We start from the raw sequence: 18,095 nt of genomic DNA, 5'->3' as shown, positions 1-18,095 counted from the left end.
CACTTGCCGCTGAACATGGCCATATAGCTCTGGGATGCCCTTCTCTGAGAAATACTTCCTTCCTGGGACCTTCCATTGTGGTGTTCCAATGGCCACAAATTTGCGAAAGGCCTCCGAGTCCACCAGTTTATATGGCAGTAGTTGGCGGGCTATGAGTTCTGACAAGCCAGCCGCCAACCGTTGGGCAAGAGGGTTATCCGGCATCATCATTTTTTTACGCTCAAACATTAGGCCCACGGAAGCCTGCCTTTTTGCAGAAAAATGTGAGCTTGGCGTGATGGAAGGTGGAGTGGAGGACAATTGTGAGGAGAGAGGAGAAGGAGAAGTAGAAGACGAGGCTGGACGGTGAGAGCCTGCAGTGTGGCTTTGTGTGTTCCGTTGCTCCCACTGGGCTCGGTGATGGCTGCTCATGTGCCTTCTTAAGGCGGTCGTCCCTAGGTGAGTATTGGGCTTACCGCGACTAACGCGTTGACTGCAAAGATTGCAGATGGCAACGCTATTGTCAGCAGCGGACACGTTAAAAAAAGCCCACACTGCGGAGCCATGTGCCGGTGTCCTGGGAGCGCCAGATGTGACCGTACATGGTCGATGACTCGCTCCTGATACATTTGCAGTCTGCTTTGTCCCTGCTGTGCAATGTAAGTCATTGCTGCTTCTCCTCCCTATCTGCTGGTCCATATCTCCCTCTGAACTCCCCTCCTCTTCCTCTCTTGTGGGCACCCACGTGACATCACTAGACACGTCATCATCAACGTCACCTTCCCCACCGCTATAAGTAGAGATCTCGGAGTAGGCAGCAACACCGGGGACCAACCTCCTCCTTGGGCTGATCTGGGTACTGGCGTCAGACTGCTGAGTAGCGCTTGTTGCTACCTCCTCTTCCTGATCCAATACCAAGAGTGGCTGCGCATCAGAAATGTCCTCTTGATATGGATCGGAAAATAATTCCAGTGACTCAAGCGGAAGGTATGTGGTGGTGGTGGTGGTGGTCGTGTTGTTGGTGGTAGTGTCTTTGGGGGTGCACATAGCAGAGAGTGAAGAAGAGGGTGCAGATCGAGAGGATGAGGAGGGTGCAGAAGAGTAAGGCTGAGCGAGCCACTCAACCAAGTCTGGTGCATCCTTTAAAGTAATTGAACGCACCTTCTGCAACTTCCCACTTTGGCTCAAGCCTGTTGCTCCTGCCCTACCCCTACCACCCCTGCGGAAGGGCCTGCCTCTTCCTCTGCATGTCATTTTTTAAATGACCCTGTGACAAAACTCTTAGTCCCTATACCGCTGAAGGACTGCTGCAGTATAGGTGAGCGGTCAGCAGTGGTGCACGTCAACCCTATCTATTGTGGACCTATAGCGGTCCTTACAGAACAGCAGACTGTACCGCACTCAAGCCTATGTACCGTAGCACCCTATACCAAGTTACCAGTCCTTATAAGAACTTTTGTGGAACAAGCAGGTTGTGTGTTAGTGATTAGCAGACTGTACGTCAGTCCCTATACCGCTGAAGGACTGCTGCAGTATAGGGCAGCGGTCAGCAGTGGTGCACGTCAACCCTATCTATTGTGGACCGATAGCGGTCCTTACAGAACAGCAGACTGTACCGCACTCAAGCCTATGTACCGTAGCACCCTATACCAAGTTACCAGTCCTTATAAGAACTTTTGTGGAACAAGCAGGTTGTGTGTTAGTGATTAGCAGACTGTACGTCAGTCCCTATACCGCTGAAGGACTGCTGCAGTATAGGGCAGCGGTCAGCAGTGGTGCACGTCAACCCTATCTATTGTGGACCGATAGCGGTCCTTACAGAACAGCAGACTGTACCGCACTCAAGCCTATGTACCGTAGCACCCTATACCAAGTTACCAGTCCTTATAAGAACTTTTGTGGAACAAGCAGGTTGTGTGTTAGTGATTAGCAGACTGTACGTCAGTCCCTATACCGCTGAAGGACTGCTGCAGTATAGGTGAGCGGTCAGCAGTGGTGCACGTCAACCCTATCTATTGTGGACCTATAGCGGTCCTTACAGAACAGCAGACTGTACCGCACTCAAGCCTATGTACCGTAGCACCCTATACCAAGTTACCAGTCCTTATAAGAACTTTTGTGGACCAAGCAGGTTGTGTATTAGTGTTTAGCAGACTGTACGTCAGTCCCTATACCGCTGAAGGACTGCTGCAGTATAGGGCAGCGGTCAGCAGTGGTGCACGTCAACCCTATCTATTGTGGACCGATAGCGGTCCTTACAGAACAGCAGACTGTACCGCACTCAAGCCTATGTACCGTAGCACCCTATACCAAGTTACCAGTCCTTATAAGAACTTTTGTGGAACAAGCAGGTTGTGTGTTAGTGATTAGCAGACTGTACGTCAGTCCCTATACCGCTGAAGGACTGCTGCAGTATAGGTGAGCGGTCAGCAGTGGTGCACGTCAACCCTATCTATTGTGGACCTATAGCGGTCCTTACAGAACAGCAGACTGTACCGCACTCAAGCCTATGTACCGTAGCACCCTATACCAAGTTACCAGTCCTTATAAGAACTTTTGTGGACCAAGCAGGTTGTGTATTAGTGTTTAGCAGACTGTACGTCAGTCCCTATACCGCTGAAGGACTGCTGCAGTATAGGGCAGCGGTCAGCAGTGGTGCACGTCAACCCTATCTATTGTGGACCGATAGCGGTCCTTACAGAACAGCAGACTGTACCGCACTCAAGCCTATGTACCGTAGCACCCTATACCAAGTTACCAGTCCTTATAAGAACTTTTGTGGAACAAGCAGGTTGTGTGTTAGTGATTAGCAGACTGTACGTCAGTCCCTATACCGCTGAAGGACTGCTGCAGTATAGGGCAGCGGTCAGCAGTGGTGCACGTCAACCCTATCTATTGTGGACCGATAGCGGTCCTTACAGAACAGCAGACTGTACCGCACTCAAGCCTATGTACCGTAGCACCCTATACCAAGTTACCAGTCCTTATAAGAACTTTTGTGGAACAAGCAGGTTGTGTGTTAGTGATTAGCAGACTGTACGTCAGTCCCTATACCGCTGAAGGACTGCTGCAGTATAGGTGAGCGGTCAGCAGTGGTGCACGTCAACCCTATCTATTGTGGACCGATAGCGGTCCTTACAGAACAGCAGACTGTACCGCACTCAAGCCTATGTACCGTAGCACCCTATACCAAGTTACCAGTCCTTATAAGAACTTTTGTGGACCAAGCAGGTTGTGTATTAGTGTTTAGCAGACTGTACGTCAGTCCCTATACCGCTGAAGGACTGCTGCAGTATAGGGCAGCGGTCAGCAGTGGTGCACGTCAACCCTATCTATTGTGGACCGATAGCGGTCCTTACAGAACAGCAGACTGTACCGCACTCAAGCCTATGTACCGTAGCACCCTATACCAAGTTACCAGTCCTTATAAGAACTTTTGTGGACCAAGCAGGTTGTGTATTAGTGTTTAGCAGACTGTACGTCAGTCCCTATACCGCTGAAGGACTGCTGCAGTATAGGGCAGCGGTCAGCAGTGGTGCACGTCAACCCTATCTATTGTGGACCGATAGCGGTCCTTACAGAACAGCAGACTGTACCGCACTCAAGCCTATGTACCGTAGCACCCTATACCAAGTTACCAGTCCTTATAAGAACTTTTGTGGAACAAGCAGGTTGTGTGTTAGTGATTAGCAGACTGTACGTCAGTCCCTATACCGCTGAAGGACTGCTGCAGTATAGGGCAGCGGTCAGCAGTGGTGCACGTCAACCCTATCTATTGTGGACCGATAGCGGTCCTTACAGAACAGCAGACTGTACCGCACTCAAGCCTATGTACCGTAGCACCCTATACCAAGTTACCAGTCCTTATAAGAACTTTTGTGGAACAAGTGAGTTGTGAATGTTTAGCAGACTGCAGCAGAAGGGCAGCAGTCAAGTATAATATCCTTTCTATATTTGGAAGAAAGAATATTATACATGTACAAGCCTATTACTGTACCACTGATACCAGTCCTGAAAAGAACCTTTGTGGAACTAATAATAACAGCAAGTCTTTAAAATTACCCTCACTGCCTGACAACACTGCTTCCTTCCTGTCCCTATACAAATTGGCAAAAAAAGAGAACGATTAGTGGTTACTGGAACAGCTCTTTTGTGGACCTTGATAGTAACAGCTAATGATGATGATGATGATGATGATGATGAAAGACTAATCTGGCTGTCCCTGTAGCATACACCGTCCTTTCCCTTTCTCTAAACTAACAAAAGACACTCAGGCTGCTGCAAGAATCAGCAGCACAGCAAACCTATCAACACCTAACACCTATACCAGTCCTGAAAAGAACTTTTGTGTACCAAATAGCTAGTGGTTTATCTCTCCCTACTCCACACAGGAACCTGTCCCTATCGTAACAGAAGAAAGAATGTAAAATGGCCACCGGATCGGGTGTATTTATAGGTTAGGGGGAATGTACAAGTGTCCATGTGCTGTCATGTCTCAATTGGCTGTCCTGTATCACATGATAAACGTGTCACCAAAGGTTAAAGTTCTTGTATACATTAAACACGTAAGTCCGCCGCGGCGAACGACGGAAAAAGGCGTTCGAACGTGCGGACCGCGAATGTCGGAAATTCGCCGCGAAACGACCGCCGGGCGAACCGTTCGGCCATCACTATTCCCTAATCCTTATATGCAGCTGCCGTGTGATCCTCCCCACATATTGTTTCCGGGAGGGGCATTCAATCACATAGGTGACAAAAGTACTGTTACATGTGATAAGTTCGTTGATCTTGAATTCTTTTCCATTAGTAAAGGATATGAACTGGGTTTTCTTCTTACTGGTGTTCTTGGTACTAGTTCTGCAGGGGAGGTATTTTCCACACTTAAAAAAACCTTTCAGATTTTCAAAGATTTTTATTTGTTTAGGTGGATCAATCACATTTTTAGCTAATCTGTTTCTAAGAGTGGGTGCTCTCCTGTATATAAAGAGTGGCTTCTTTGATAGCACAGTTTTCAAGGTTTCATCTGATTGGAGGATGGGCCAATATTTTCTAAAGATGTGTTCTAGGGCCTTATATTGTCGGTTAAACCCTGTCAGGAACGCGCCTTCCATTCTTTTACTGTTCTTTCGTTGTTGTTTATTATGTGCTCCTTCTATTAGTCTGTTTCTTTCCATTTGGCTTACTTTCCTTTTTAAATCGTGTAGTTCTCTTGCTCTGTAACCTTTATCAACGAATCGTTGTATAATTTCATTGGCTTGTTTATCGAAATCTGCCAGGTTACTGCAGTTTCTGTATATTCGCATTAACTGCCCTTAAGGGATGTTATTTATCCATTTTGGATGGTGGCAGCTATTAGTTGGGATGTACCCAATTCTCCCATTTTATTGTTCCATTCATGTCATTATTCCATTTGTTTTCCCCCTCTGGACTTTATATCCACTTATTTCCTTACCTCATACCTAATAGTGTTGAATGAAATTCCTAGTCATGTTCTGGTAGGGAAATTATTATGTTATGGTCAATTAAAATTAACATATAGAATTCCAGATATGAACAATATACAATGGATGTAACATAATATGTAAAACACTATGTATTGTTTTATTCACCGCCTCACGCGCATATATGTGTGTAGTAAGCCGCTGTGTAAATAGTTTTAGAGTAGACATCAAGGGCGGATGTAATGTGCTAAGTGCTGGCATGCTGTAATGCAAAACACTCTGGGTTGAAGTCCGATTCCAGACACTAATATGGCGCTTTTGCGCTCGCGCATGCACAGTGCAGGCATTACACCCTATATCAAGAGAGAGGTGCACCAAGATGGCCGCTCCAGACGACGTCCAATGATGAAACGCGTAGGGCGTGGCCTAACGTACACACTCTCTCCCACAAGGCGACGGCAGTGTTTTGGGATGCTTATGAACGATTTTAATCTGTGTTTATGTGAGTAGCCATTTTTTGCATACAATAAAGGCGCTATTTTAAAAAACAGTACTGTACTATGGATGTTCTATATCTCTTTTTATAAAAACAAGGAAACAAGGAACTGAATACCAACCGGACCAGCTCCACACAGCGGCACAGGGGCTTACACTGTGGATGCAAGTTAACCCCTGCAGGGGCAGGGGAGCTGGTGAGTGCGGCAATTTGCTTTACGCATGGAAAAACGCACCGGTTGAGATTCAGAACACACCAGGCACTGGGCACAAGTCACCTTTATTGAACTTTTGCAAAATTCTTTAGAAAAAAATCTTTTTTGCACGAAATTTATTCTGAAGATTTCTGTCTTGTTTTGTTTTGTGTTTTTTGGTTTTTGCATTTTTGATTTTTAAAGATATTTTCCTAAAGTATTTTTTTTTTTTTTTAATGGTTGTTGGCAGGAAGATGAAAAAAGCTGTATAGGCTCTAGATGGACGTACTTTGCACTATAGCACGCAAGCACTTTTTACACTTTTTTGCACATTTATCAATTTTATTAATTCTCAAATATTTTCTTTACATTTTTAGTATTTTGAATTGTGATCCAACATATTAGAACATGCAATACTAGCACTTTGAGATAATTATTTTAGTATGCGATTTTTTGCACAGTCATAGGAGAGCGCCATAACTACCACCTTGATAGTCATAGTTTTCTCCAACCTTTTAGGTTGGGATCTTTTGGTAGTGGCAGCCTCTTACATGCGACTTAATTAATTTCAAGCGACTTTAAGCGATTTAAGTATTTTTTCCCAAAACCTTTTGTTTCCATAGCGCAAACCCTATCCCTCTTTCTCATAATTATATATTGTGTCCACTCTCAAATTTGATTCTAGGCTTTCATTTTGTTCCTAGGAGAGGGATATTAGGCATCATCACTATCCTTATAACTAGGGTTGCACTGATACCGTTATTTTACTGGCGAGTATGAGTACTGATACTTCCAGTCAAGTACTCGCTGATACCGATAACTGATACCTTTAAGCACATATAAAATGAATGGGCTCAAATTGCAATGCAAATAGTAGCATGTGATTTGGACAGGAATGTGGTGTGATTCCTGTCTAAATCGCATGCATCATTGCCCACACCGCTCCTGTATGAACCCAGGCTGAAGGCACTATGACAAGCCTGGGTTTTGTATGGGCTCAAATCGCACCACAAAGTTATTGGTTTCAAGTGATGGAGCATTTGCACACGTACGAGTACATGTACAAATACTCTATATCAACACTGATACTGGTATAGGTACAACTCTACTTATAACATGTCACTTTTTTTCAGTTTGGCACTTGTGCTAGATGCTCATTGTATGATTATATAGTCATTTACTTCAAATTACCAGCCAGATGTTTGGAATGCAATTTGCGTTAGAAAATTATTTTATTGTTTTAATTATCAGATTATATGCTTGTATGTCCCATTGTTTTCCCCTTATGTTATTGCAGTTTTCCATTGTGTTTATTATTCAATTCTGCAACTGAATTTATGGTATCTTTTATAAGATTATAACAATCAAGCAGATTGCACAGTCAATTAAAACAAATGATTGAATATCAAGGTGAACATCTGCAAATATCAGGGCTAGGTGACAAAATCATTTTAGGACTCCCTAGCTTTTCAATGTTTTTGATATCTCTATCTGCTATCCCTGTTACTATAGGTTAAATGAAGAAGTCCTTTGTTTAATTTTTTTCCCAATGTATGGTTACTTAAAATTGTAGAACTGAACTCATCCTTCTCTTCACCATGCCAGTATTAGTCACATTACATATTCACTGCCAAAGAGTGATGTGTAGGCAGAACAGGTCAGTCAGTTGCATCCCCGACTCCATTCAGCTACCAGTTGGGATATTCCCCATCTGATAGCTATATTTAAACAAAGGGCAGAAAGTGTTGGCTGATGTCCTTACCCAAATACAACAATGGCTATAATTGGTTCATGACAGGAATATCCCAGCCTGCAGTTGACTTGGGCTTTGGTCATTGGTTGCTAGGATGCTGTCAGCTGACAGTGTCCTAGCAACCATGGACCAGCCACTGTCTAACAGCAGCTGGTCGGCAAGTAGTTAATTGCCACCACAGGCTCCTTGATTTTACACATTTTGAAGTGAGCCTATATGCAGAAAGTGAAGATCTGCTATCTTTTAGAGCACGGGTCCCTAAACTTTCTAAAAAAGGAGCCAGGTTACTGTCCTGTCAGACTTTAGGGGGGCTGGACTGTGGCCATTGGGAGTAGAAAATATCCTGGTATCAGTGGGAGTAAAAAACGCCACATCTTTAGTGGGATGTCCCATCGTTGATGTCCATTGCAGGAATAGTGTCCCGTCATTAGTGTCAGTGGACGGAAGCGTGCCCATAATTGGTATCAGTGGGAGCAATAATGCTCCATTGTTGCTGTCAGTGGCAAGTATTATGCCCCCATTGTTGGTATGAATAAGAGGAATGGTGCTCCAAGGGCCAATTAAGAGAAAGGAAAGGTCTGCATCTGGCCCCTGGGCCACAGTTTGGAGACCACTGCTATAGAGAAATTGTACCTAGACACTCCTGTCCCGTAGCCTATTTATTTTATGCAGTGTCTGCAGTGTGAGATCATCTAAGCCCTTGTACACACGGTCGGAGAATCCGTCGGAATGTGTCCTATCGGACCGTATTGTCGGATAATCCGACTGTGTGTGGTATGCATCGGACTGATTCCGTCGGAATATCCGTCGGACCCAATTTTCCAACTTGTTGGAAATATTTTCCGACAAACTGATCCGATCGGACATACTCCGATCATGTGTAGAGAATTCCAATCGGACAAAGTGCCACGCATGCTCAGATCAAATTCCTACACCAAAGCTATTGGCTACTAGCGTGAACGTAGTCCCGTCGTAATGAAATAACGTCATCACGTTCTGAGTGATCGGATTTTCCGACAACTTGGTCCGACCGTGTGTATGCAACAGTTTCAGACAAGATCCGTCGGACAAAATCCGTCGGACAAAATCCAACAGGTTTGGTTGGCAGAATGTCCAACCGTGTGTACAGGGGCTAAGACACTGCTTCCTCTGACTGTCTACCGCTATGAGTTTTGGTGATGTCACTGTCTTGCTCACTGTTCTGTTCTGTTCACAGTTGAGAGCTTACAGGGGAGGAAGGGGAGATTTGCAGTGAAAACATGTCAATTACCCTACTTCTGTGGGTTTGTGCTTTCTGCATCCTGGTATTTCTTATATATATTTCCCCAGATCACTAGTCATCAGGGGGGTGGCTCTGACATAAGTGCATGAGCAAAGCTCTACCCTTATACCAAAATGACCACCTCCAAATATAGACACAATGCAGAATAGGGCATGGAAATTCAATAGAAGAAGAAGAGAAGATCAGCTACAGGAAGCCTGCAAGTAATGCTTTGTCCTCTGCTTACCTTTGACTTTGCACAGCTTCCACAGTACAGGTCCTCTTTAAGTATTCTCTTTTCTTGATAATGCTACATCTTGGAAAATATCCCATAGACACTATCTCTTATAAGGACAGTGGAAATAAATGTTTACTTCAGCATGACTGCTTGTTTCAGCAGCTAAAAAACAGTCCTTTGTGATCACAATTTCACAACCCGAAGTTGGCTCGAGGCAAACTTATCACATGATTCTCCCAAACAAGCTTCCAGATGTTGTTTATGTCAGTAGAATCTATAGAGGGATGTACTTTAATGGCTTGTCTTGTCAGGGTTTTGTTGCAAGCAGAAAGTGACAAGTGCTTTGCCAACCCTGGGAAGCAATCATATTTCCTTAGCATCAGTCATTCATCCTCTCATAAACATTTATTGCTTGTGCCAATCTCCAGGTCGCCACTCATTGCTCCCCAAAGACCATATGCACAGTTGGTTTAAAGATATGTCTATATTTAGATGGATGAGCAACAACATTTTCAAATGTTGTTTTACAAAATTCTATTTGATGGTAAATATATTCTTTATATAAGGGACCAATCAAAGATTTCCAGCATCTTTGACCTGTTAATTAACCTTCTTTTTATAGTAGGATTTTGTTTTGTCAAAATTTCTTTGCAAATATATCAACGACTCTATTTATTTGCAAGACCTTGATATATGAATTCTTCCTTCTACACATGTGAACAAGCGACAATGTGAAAGAATTAGTAATTGTAAAATGCAGAATAGTATTCACCAGGAGCTAGTTCTATCCAAAAAAGGTAATTGCTTCAAAAAAAGACCTGGGTCTGTTTCTAAATGCACAAAATATAAATGACTATTCATTTTTATAAAAAAAAATAACATTGTAAAATGTTTATCGAGAGAGCATCAGATGGGCTTGGGGAATCAGGAAGGAATGTTGTAGCAAATTAGATCACGCTTTATACACTATCTTGCCAAAAGTATTGGGACACCTGCCTTTACACACACATGAACTTTAATGGTGTCCTAGTCCTTAAAGGTCAATATTAAGTTGACCCACCCTTTGCAGCTATAAGACTCCTCTCACACGAGGCGATTTTCGGGCATTTTAGCGCTAAAAATAGCGTTTGTAAATCGCCTGAAAACTGCCTCTCATGCCTCCCCAGTGTGCTGATCCACAAAATTTCCTCCCCCGTCAGGTGCAGGTGCTGGCTCAGTGTGCAAGGGGCATACAAAGAAAAATTGAATCTGGTTGGCCGCACTCCAACGATAATATCTTTATTGGTAAAAATCCATACAGCAAACGATGAAGTAGATCGCTAACATGTTTCACACCGTAACTACTGATGCTTACTCATAGCTAAGTCTTTGAACAAATTACAATGGTTTATATATACATGCCAATACGTACAAAGTGGGCTTGATTGAAAGATAGATCTGTGATAGATCTACTGAGATAGATCTGCTGAAACCAAAGGTTTTCATGGATGTCATAGCGATTTCTTTTGTTGATGCAATTTAGACAAAAAAGCCCAGATTATTACTTAAATATGTACATTTCATGACGTTTGAAATTGCCGGTGAAAGAATATATACTTAGACATCTAAAAACATAAATGAGAAGTAAAACCACCTTTACTTCTCATTTATGTTTTTGGATGTCTAACTATATATTCTTTCACCGGCAATTCCAAACGTCATGAAATGTACATATTTAAGTAATAATCTGGGCTTTTTTGTCTAAATTGCATCAACAAAAGGAATTGTTATGACATCCATGAAGACCTTGGTTTCAGCAGATCTATCTCATTAGATCTATCACAATGTTAATCAGAGTCAAGTTGCAATTTGTAACAGTAGTCTGTTCAATTATTCAATCAAGCCCACTTTGTATGTATTGGTATGTATATATATATATATATATATAAAGCATTTTCATTGGTTCAAAGATTAGTTACATCGTAGTTACGATGTGAAACATGTTAGCGATCTACTTCATTGTTTGCTGTATGGATTTTTACCAATAAAGATATTATCGTTGGAATGTGGCCATCGAATTAAATTTTTCTTTGTATGCTTTCACACTGGGGTGGTGTGCTTGTAGGACTGGAAAAAAAGTCCTGCAAGCAGCATCTTTGGGGTGGTGTAGGAGCGCTGTATACAGCGCTCCTACACTGCCACACCCATTGGAATGAATGGGCAGCACTTCTAAGGCGCCTGTAAAGCGCTTCGGATACACTGCAACAATGGCCGTTTTAACCCTTTCTTTGGCTGCCAGCGGGGGTTAAAAGTTCCCCGCTAGTGGCCGAAAAAAGTGCCGCTAAAACCATGGTAAAGCGTTGCTAATCCTCAAACTGTTCCCACAAAGTTGGGAGCATGAAATTGCCTAAAATGTCTTGGTATGTTGATGCATTAAGAGTTCCCTTCACTGGAACTAAAGGGCCAAGCCCAACTCCTGAACAACAACCCCACACCATAATCACCCCTCCAATAATTGATTTGGACCAGTGCACAAAGCAAGGTGCGTGTAAAGGCAGGCATCCCAATACTTTTGGTAATATAGTGTAATTGTTCTTTGCATTCCTCTGGTGATCATCTGTGAATTTGGGGTTCTGAAAATGAGAATGATTTATTTTTTGAACTTGATGGGCTTGTGCCAACGTTATGCAGCTCTTTTTTTAAGAGAATATTAACAAAGGAGTTTGCTAGTCAAACCAATACACAGATGTTCTCTCTAGTACTAACCTGGTCATAAGATTTTAGGCACTCCTAGTTTTTCTGTAGTTAAATCTGGAAAACCCATAAAAGACAGTGGAAAAAAATCAGTCTTCATTTTAGTGTCTGCAACTTTCATACAAGGAGTTGTAGGACAGATATGCATAAACTGTATACAAGGGCCACAAATGAGCTCCCGCAATAAGTTTGACAACCTTGATTATTAGATATAGATTTATTTTTTATCATGAGCAATATATCTGATAACTTCCTCATGAGAAAGGCTGAGCTTTTCTGATCTAAATAGTAATGAGGTGTACTGTCAGGTAGAAGTTGGGAAATAATGGGGTGTAAGCTGAGGGCATATAAAAGGACATCACGAACACAATTTAGCATAGTTGCCCTCTACTTTTTCAATGAATAAATGCATTTTTCTTACATCCACAGGTGGCAGAGCAACTAATGACAATTGCATATGAAAATGGAGTAAACCTCTTTGATACAGCAGAGGTTTATGCAGCTGGAAAGTGAGTATGTTTCCTTCTATTCATATATTATGTACATTCATAAAAGTGAGACATAAATGTATCTGTTGTATTCTGTTTAAAGTTATACATACCAGGAGACTGATGAAAAAAACTACTGGTATGTAAAGATGAGCTAACTGACCCACAGCTTTTAGTCAATCATTAACTCTGTTGTAAAAATAACTGCATAAAAATATACAGTGTATAAATAAATTTAAAAAATAAATAAATATATATATACACACACAAACGTTATATTACCAAAAGTATTGGGACATCTGCCTTTGCACACACATGAACTTTAAGGGAATCCCAATCTTAGTTCGTAGGGTTCAGTATTGAGTTGGCCCACCCTGAGCAACTATAAAAGCTTCAACTCTTCTGGGAAGACTGTCCACAAGGTTTAGGCGTGTGTCTTTGGGAATGTTTGACAATTCTTCCATAAGCACATTTGTGAGGTCAGGCACTGATGTTGGGCAAGAAGACATAGCTCAAAGTTTCTGCTCTAATTCATCCCAAAGGTGTTCTATCAGGTTGAGGCCAGGACTCTGTGCAGGCCAGTTAAGTTCCTCCAACCCAATCTCGCTCATCCATGTCTTTATAGACCTTGCTTTGTGCACTGATCCAAATCAATTGGTGGAGGGGGGTTATGGCATTAGGTGGTTTTTCAGGGGTTGGGTTGGTCCCTTAGTTCCAGTGAAGGAAACTCTTAAGGCATCAGCATACCAAGGCAGTTTGGACAATTTCATGCTCCCAACTTTGTGGAAACCGTTTGGGAATGGCCCCTTCCTGTTCTAAGATAACTGTGCACAAACAATGTCCATAAAGACATGCATACCTTGGTTGTAACGAGTGATTATGTGAGTTAGTGGTGCCTTTCTATCATCTTGAATCAATCTGCCCATTCCCCCCTGACATCAAGGCATTTTTCTCAATATAATTACCGCTCACTGGATATTTTTTTTGGACCATTCTCAGCAAACCCTAGAAATGGTTGTGTGTGAAAATCCCAGTAGATCAGCAGTTTTTTAAATACTCAGACCAGCCCGTCTGGCACCAACAACCATGCCACGTTGAAAGCCACTTAAATACCTTTTATTCCCCATTTTGATGCTCGGTTTGAACTTCAGCAAGTCACCACGTCTACATGCCTTAATGTATTATGTTGCTGCCATGTGATTGGCTGATTATTAATTTGTGTTATCAAGCAATTGAACAGGTCTACCTAATAAAGTGGCCAATGAGTATATATATATATATATATATATATATATATATATATATATATATATATATATATATAATATTTACCTTCATTCTTCATTTTAGAAAGCTCTAGAACTTGTGCAGCTGAAAGTAATAATATTCCATTATCCAGCTGAGCCCATCTTTTGTGCTATATATTGTTTCCAGTTTAAAGCTATTCTATGCATTTGTTGGTCCCACTGGCTTGCAGTTTCCCCTGCTAGGAGAAATGCCATAATTATCTATGGGTCTGGCATGAACAGTGGGAACTGCAAACAGATGAGACTTAGAACTAACATTCGCTAGTTAAATCCATCTCACCACACATTCCATTGAACACAATGTAAAAGCGTCATCCTTTTATTAAAAAGTTATCAGTGATTTTATGACCTATGTAAAATGTTCATTTGTTTTAATTTAGTCCCCTATTCTGCTCACAAAATTCACATTTCGAAGGGACCTTTTTTTGGGTGTGTAGTCTGTGAAAAATGGCTGCAGTCGTCAATGAAAAACTCTTACCATATGCCTGTGTTAGCTCACTGGTGTCTGGAACATCTGTTCTGTTTCAGACATACATAAATAGAGGATGTTTAGCAGTATCTAACGCATATATATATATATATATATATATATATATATATATATATATATATATATATATATCAGTTGTGTAAACTTCTTGAAAAGAATGGGTATATCTGGATGGCTGTCTGACTGAAGGAGTATAGGTGTACATGGAAGATGATCTATCTATTTATCATCTATCTATCATCTTTCTATCCACCTGCCTGTTTTCTTTTTTATTTCTTTATCTAATTACTTTGTACACAGACATTGACTGGCGACGTGCCACCTCTAGCAGATGCTAGAAAGGCTGTTTATCTGAATGTACCTGTAGGACTGTGAGATCTCTGTCATAAGGACCTAATTCACACTTCTGCTCATCAAAAAAGACAGACAATTTTACGTGGGCTTACGTGTACTTTGTCATGTGCTGCTTTTTTTTTGTATGCCCATTCTTGTGTGCTTTTCCATATGTGTTTTCCTGAAGGGAGTGTACTTTCTACTTATAGTTTGTATCAGGTGCCACATTTTTATGAAAACATTTATTTATTTTAATTTGCAAACATTGCATCCAATATCAAAGACAGTACAAGGCAAAAGGTAATCAAATAAGTATTGTTTTCTCTGGTGATGTTCATCTTTAAGACCATTTCAAACTGGGGCTGCTCTGCCTTAGCGGTAAAGCGTCACTAGTTTTAGTGGCGATTTACCGTAGTTTTACGTCCACTAGGGGGGTGCTTTTAACCCCCGCTAGAGGCCAAAGAAAGGGTTAAAAGCGCCTGTGTTACGGCGATGCCAAAGCACTTTGCAGGCGCTTCGGCATCACTGCCCATTCTTTTCAATGGGCAGGGCATTTTGGGAATGATGTTTACACCGCTCTCAAACCGCCCCAAAGGTGCTGCTTGCAGGGCTTTTTTTCCTGTCCTGCAAGCGCACCGCCCCAGTGTGAAAGCATTTGGGCTTTCACACTGGGGAGGCATGAGAGGCGCTATTTTTATCACTAAAATGCCTGAAAAGTGCCTCAGTGTGAAAGGGGTCTAAAGGTAAAATCCAGTTTTTAGAATTTGAAGGATGCCAATGTCAAAAAATTTTGTTTGGCTGGCTTTTATGCTCATTTACTGGCTTTAAAACCCACATTTAAGAGGTTGTAACCCTAAAATAAAGAGATCCTGTTCCTTTATAGCCCCCCTTAGTGTGCTGACCACGGTAATCATAGGTGCTGATCCCTGATTACTGTGGTCTGGTTAAGTGCCTCCATCATCCACTGCTCTCTCCCCCTCTCCCCTCCCTCCCTGTGTGTGAGCTATCTCCTCTGCCCCCCCCCCCCCGCCACTATTAGTAGCTGCCTGTAAAGTTAAATAAAGATTATTGGCAGCCCCTCTGTTCTACTAAGCCATCCTACACTGTATACATATTTGTATAACATTGTGGCTATAGATACCTTATTTCAGATCATTTCTGGCCAGTCACATGACCTCCAGCCACTCTCCGCCCCCCAACTAATGGCTACAGTGGGAGGGGCTAAGTGGAAAGCACAGTGGTCGCGTGACCTCCTGGCTGACATCAGAGGGGGATCTTGGCCCCTCCCACTGTTTTCCTTAGATTGTGAGAGGAAAGCGGCCAGAAGTCATGTGACCCGCCAGAAACAATCTGAAATAAGATATTTGCAGGCACAATTTTATACAAACATGTACACAGTGTAGAGTGGCTTAGTAAAACAGAAGGGCTGGCAGTAATCTTTATTTGACTTCACAACCACTTTAACTTTCAGTTTAAATCAACTAAATACATTCCTGGCGCATCAACAAACAAACTCACCTCTCTCCATGACATCTTTCTCGCCAACTCATTTAACCTACTCACCATTACCGAAACCTGGCTCCACGAATCCGACACTGCGTCTTATGCTACACTATCCCATGGTGGTCTTCTTTGGACTCACTCCCCCAGATCCAGTGGACGTAAGGGAGGAGGTGTTGGAATCCTTCTAGCCCCATATAGCACCTTTCAGGTACTTCAGCAACCTCCCTCTCTATCACTCTCCTCTTTCGAAGAACACTGTATTCATCTTTTCACTCCAATTTCTCTAAAGATAGCAGTGATCTACAGGCCCCCTGGACCAGTATCAACATTACTTGATGACTTCTCTGCCTGGTTACCCTACTTTCTTTCTTCTGAAATCCCCACAATCATTCTCGGGGACTTCAACATCCATATTAATACTAACACTCCTGCCCCTTCCAAACTTCTCACCCTAACCTCCTCCTTTGACTTGAAGCAGTGGATACATGCTCCTACTCACTCCGAAGGCAATATCCTTGACCTTGTTTTCTCTCACATTTGCACTCCATGCAACCTCTCTAACTATCCATTCCCTCTCTCTGATCACCACCTTATTAGTTTCACTCTCTCCCTCTCCTTCACCTCCTCCCTCTCCTACCGCCTTAAATTTACCCGCAGAAACCTACGTCATCTCAACCCTTCTCTTCTCTACTCTGCTATCAACAACCTCTACGACAAAATCTCACCCCTATCCTGCACCAACCTAGCAACTTATGTCTACAATGCTTCACTTCTAGTCTCACTGGACTCACTGGCTCCCCTCACTACACACAGAATCAAGCCCCGAACCCCTTCAACCTTGGCAAACAGATGTTACTAGAAGTCTGAAAAAACAGTCATGCTCACGAGCGCCTGTTGCGAAAGACCAAGTCTCCGAGGGATTTCAATCAATATAAATCTGCCCTCCAAAAATACAATTCCAGCCTCCTCTCTGCCAAGCAGAACTATTTTATAACTCTCATCAGCAACCTATCATCCCATCCCCTTCAACTCTTCTCTACATTCAACTCTCTATTTCGTCCTCCACCGCCTCCACCTGCAAACTCACTCACTGCCCAGGAGATTGCCAATCACTTCAAACAGAAGATTGATACAATTTGTGTGGAGATCTCTACTGTTCTGATACCCTCCACGCTTTACACGTCATGCCCACAGGCACAATCATTACTTCCCTTTTTTTTTTTTTTTTAACATCAATAGCGTTTATTGAAAAAAGAATAGTGCAGTAACAGGAATTACAACAGCACATTTGAGTTCAGTGGTACATAGAAGCACTGTAGGATTCAATGAGGTCTTACCCTCGTGTCAGATCTATTTGTCAAAAAATATAAACCTGTACAATGCAAGCTACTCGGTTAACTAGAGTGTGCAGTGCATATAAACATATCTCCAACCTATAAACATAGCCTTGGAAATATCTGAGCCAGCTGTACCATGCATTCAAACAAACTGAATAGCCAGATGAGATCTGGAAATTTATGCAAAAAGGAAATAAGACAGGATTGAAAAAAAACAGCAAAGAAAGAAGATAGAAAGTAAAGGCAGGTAGTCTGCATGAGCAGAAGACATCTTAATTAACCTGATGAATATCAGCATATTTCCTGGAGTATCTGAACACTATCCAAGGTGTCCAGGTGTCATGGAACAGATCCACTGTCTCATGAGCCTGGGCCACTGTTTCTTCCATTGTATAGGTATCTGCTACCTTATTCAACCATTCTATCACTGTGGGGACTCTGGGTGAACGCCAACGCAATGGCACCAGCGCTTTAGCTGCATTCAAGAGATGCTTGAGTAACGAGTTTTTATAGCTCTTCCGCGGCGTATCAGTAATATGCAGG

At 42.4% G+C, this 18,095-nt stretch overlaps 1 protein-coding gene and 1 long non-coding RNA gene across 6 annotated transcripts in view; one reads left to right on the top strand and one right to left on the bottom strand.

Annotated features, from left to right (window-relative positions):
• Positions 1-9,784, bottom strand: part of LOC143988490 (uncharacterized) — a 50,112-nt gene extending 40,328 nt beyond the window's left edge. The window contains exon 1 of the long non-coding RNA XR_013276872.1: positions 9,371-9,784. This is a non-coding gene — a long non-coding RNA (uncharacterized LOC143988490). The remainder of the gene's footprint in view (positions 1-9,370) is intronic.
• KCNAB1 (potassium voltage-gated channel subfamily A regulatory beta subunit 1) overlaps positions 1-18,095 on the top strand; it is a 570,878-nt gene that overhangs the window by 406,673 nt on the left and 146,110 nt on the right. For all 5 annotated transcript variants that reach the window (XM_077488106.1, XM_077488103.1, XM_077488104.1 and 2 more), the window contains exon 4: positions 12,524-12,603. In XM_077488106.1, coding sequence (XP_077344232.1) covers positions 12,524-12,603 — 80 coding nt within the window. The remainder of the gene's footprint in view (positions 1-12,523; positions 12,604-18,095) is intronic.

Source organism: Lithobates pipiens, unplaced genomic scaffold (genome assembly GCF_037356315.1).
Source record: "Lithobates pipiens isolate NorthernLeopardFrog02 unplaced genomic scaffold, aLitPip1_a1.2 Scaffold_18, whole genome shotgun sequence".
Classification (NCBI taxonomy): Eukaryota; Metazoa; Chordata; class Amphibia; order Anura; family Ranidae; genus Lithobates; species Lithobates pipiens.
Note: the sequence above shows the minus strand (reverse complement) of the source record. Positions and strands in the feature narration are given on the sequence as shown.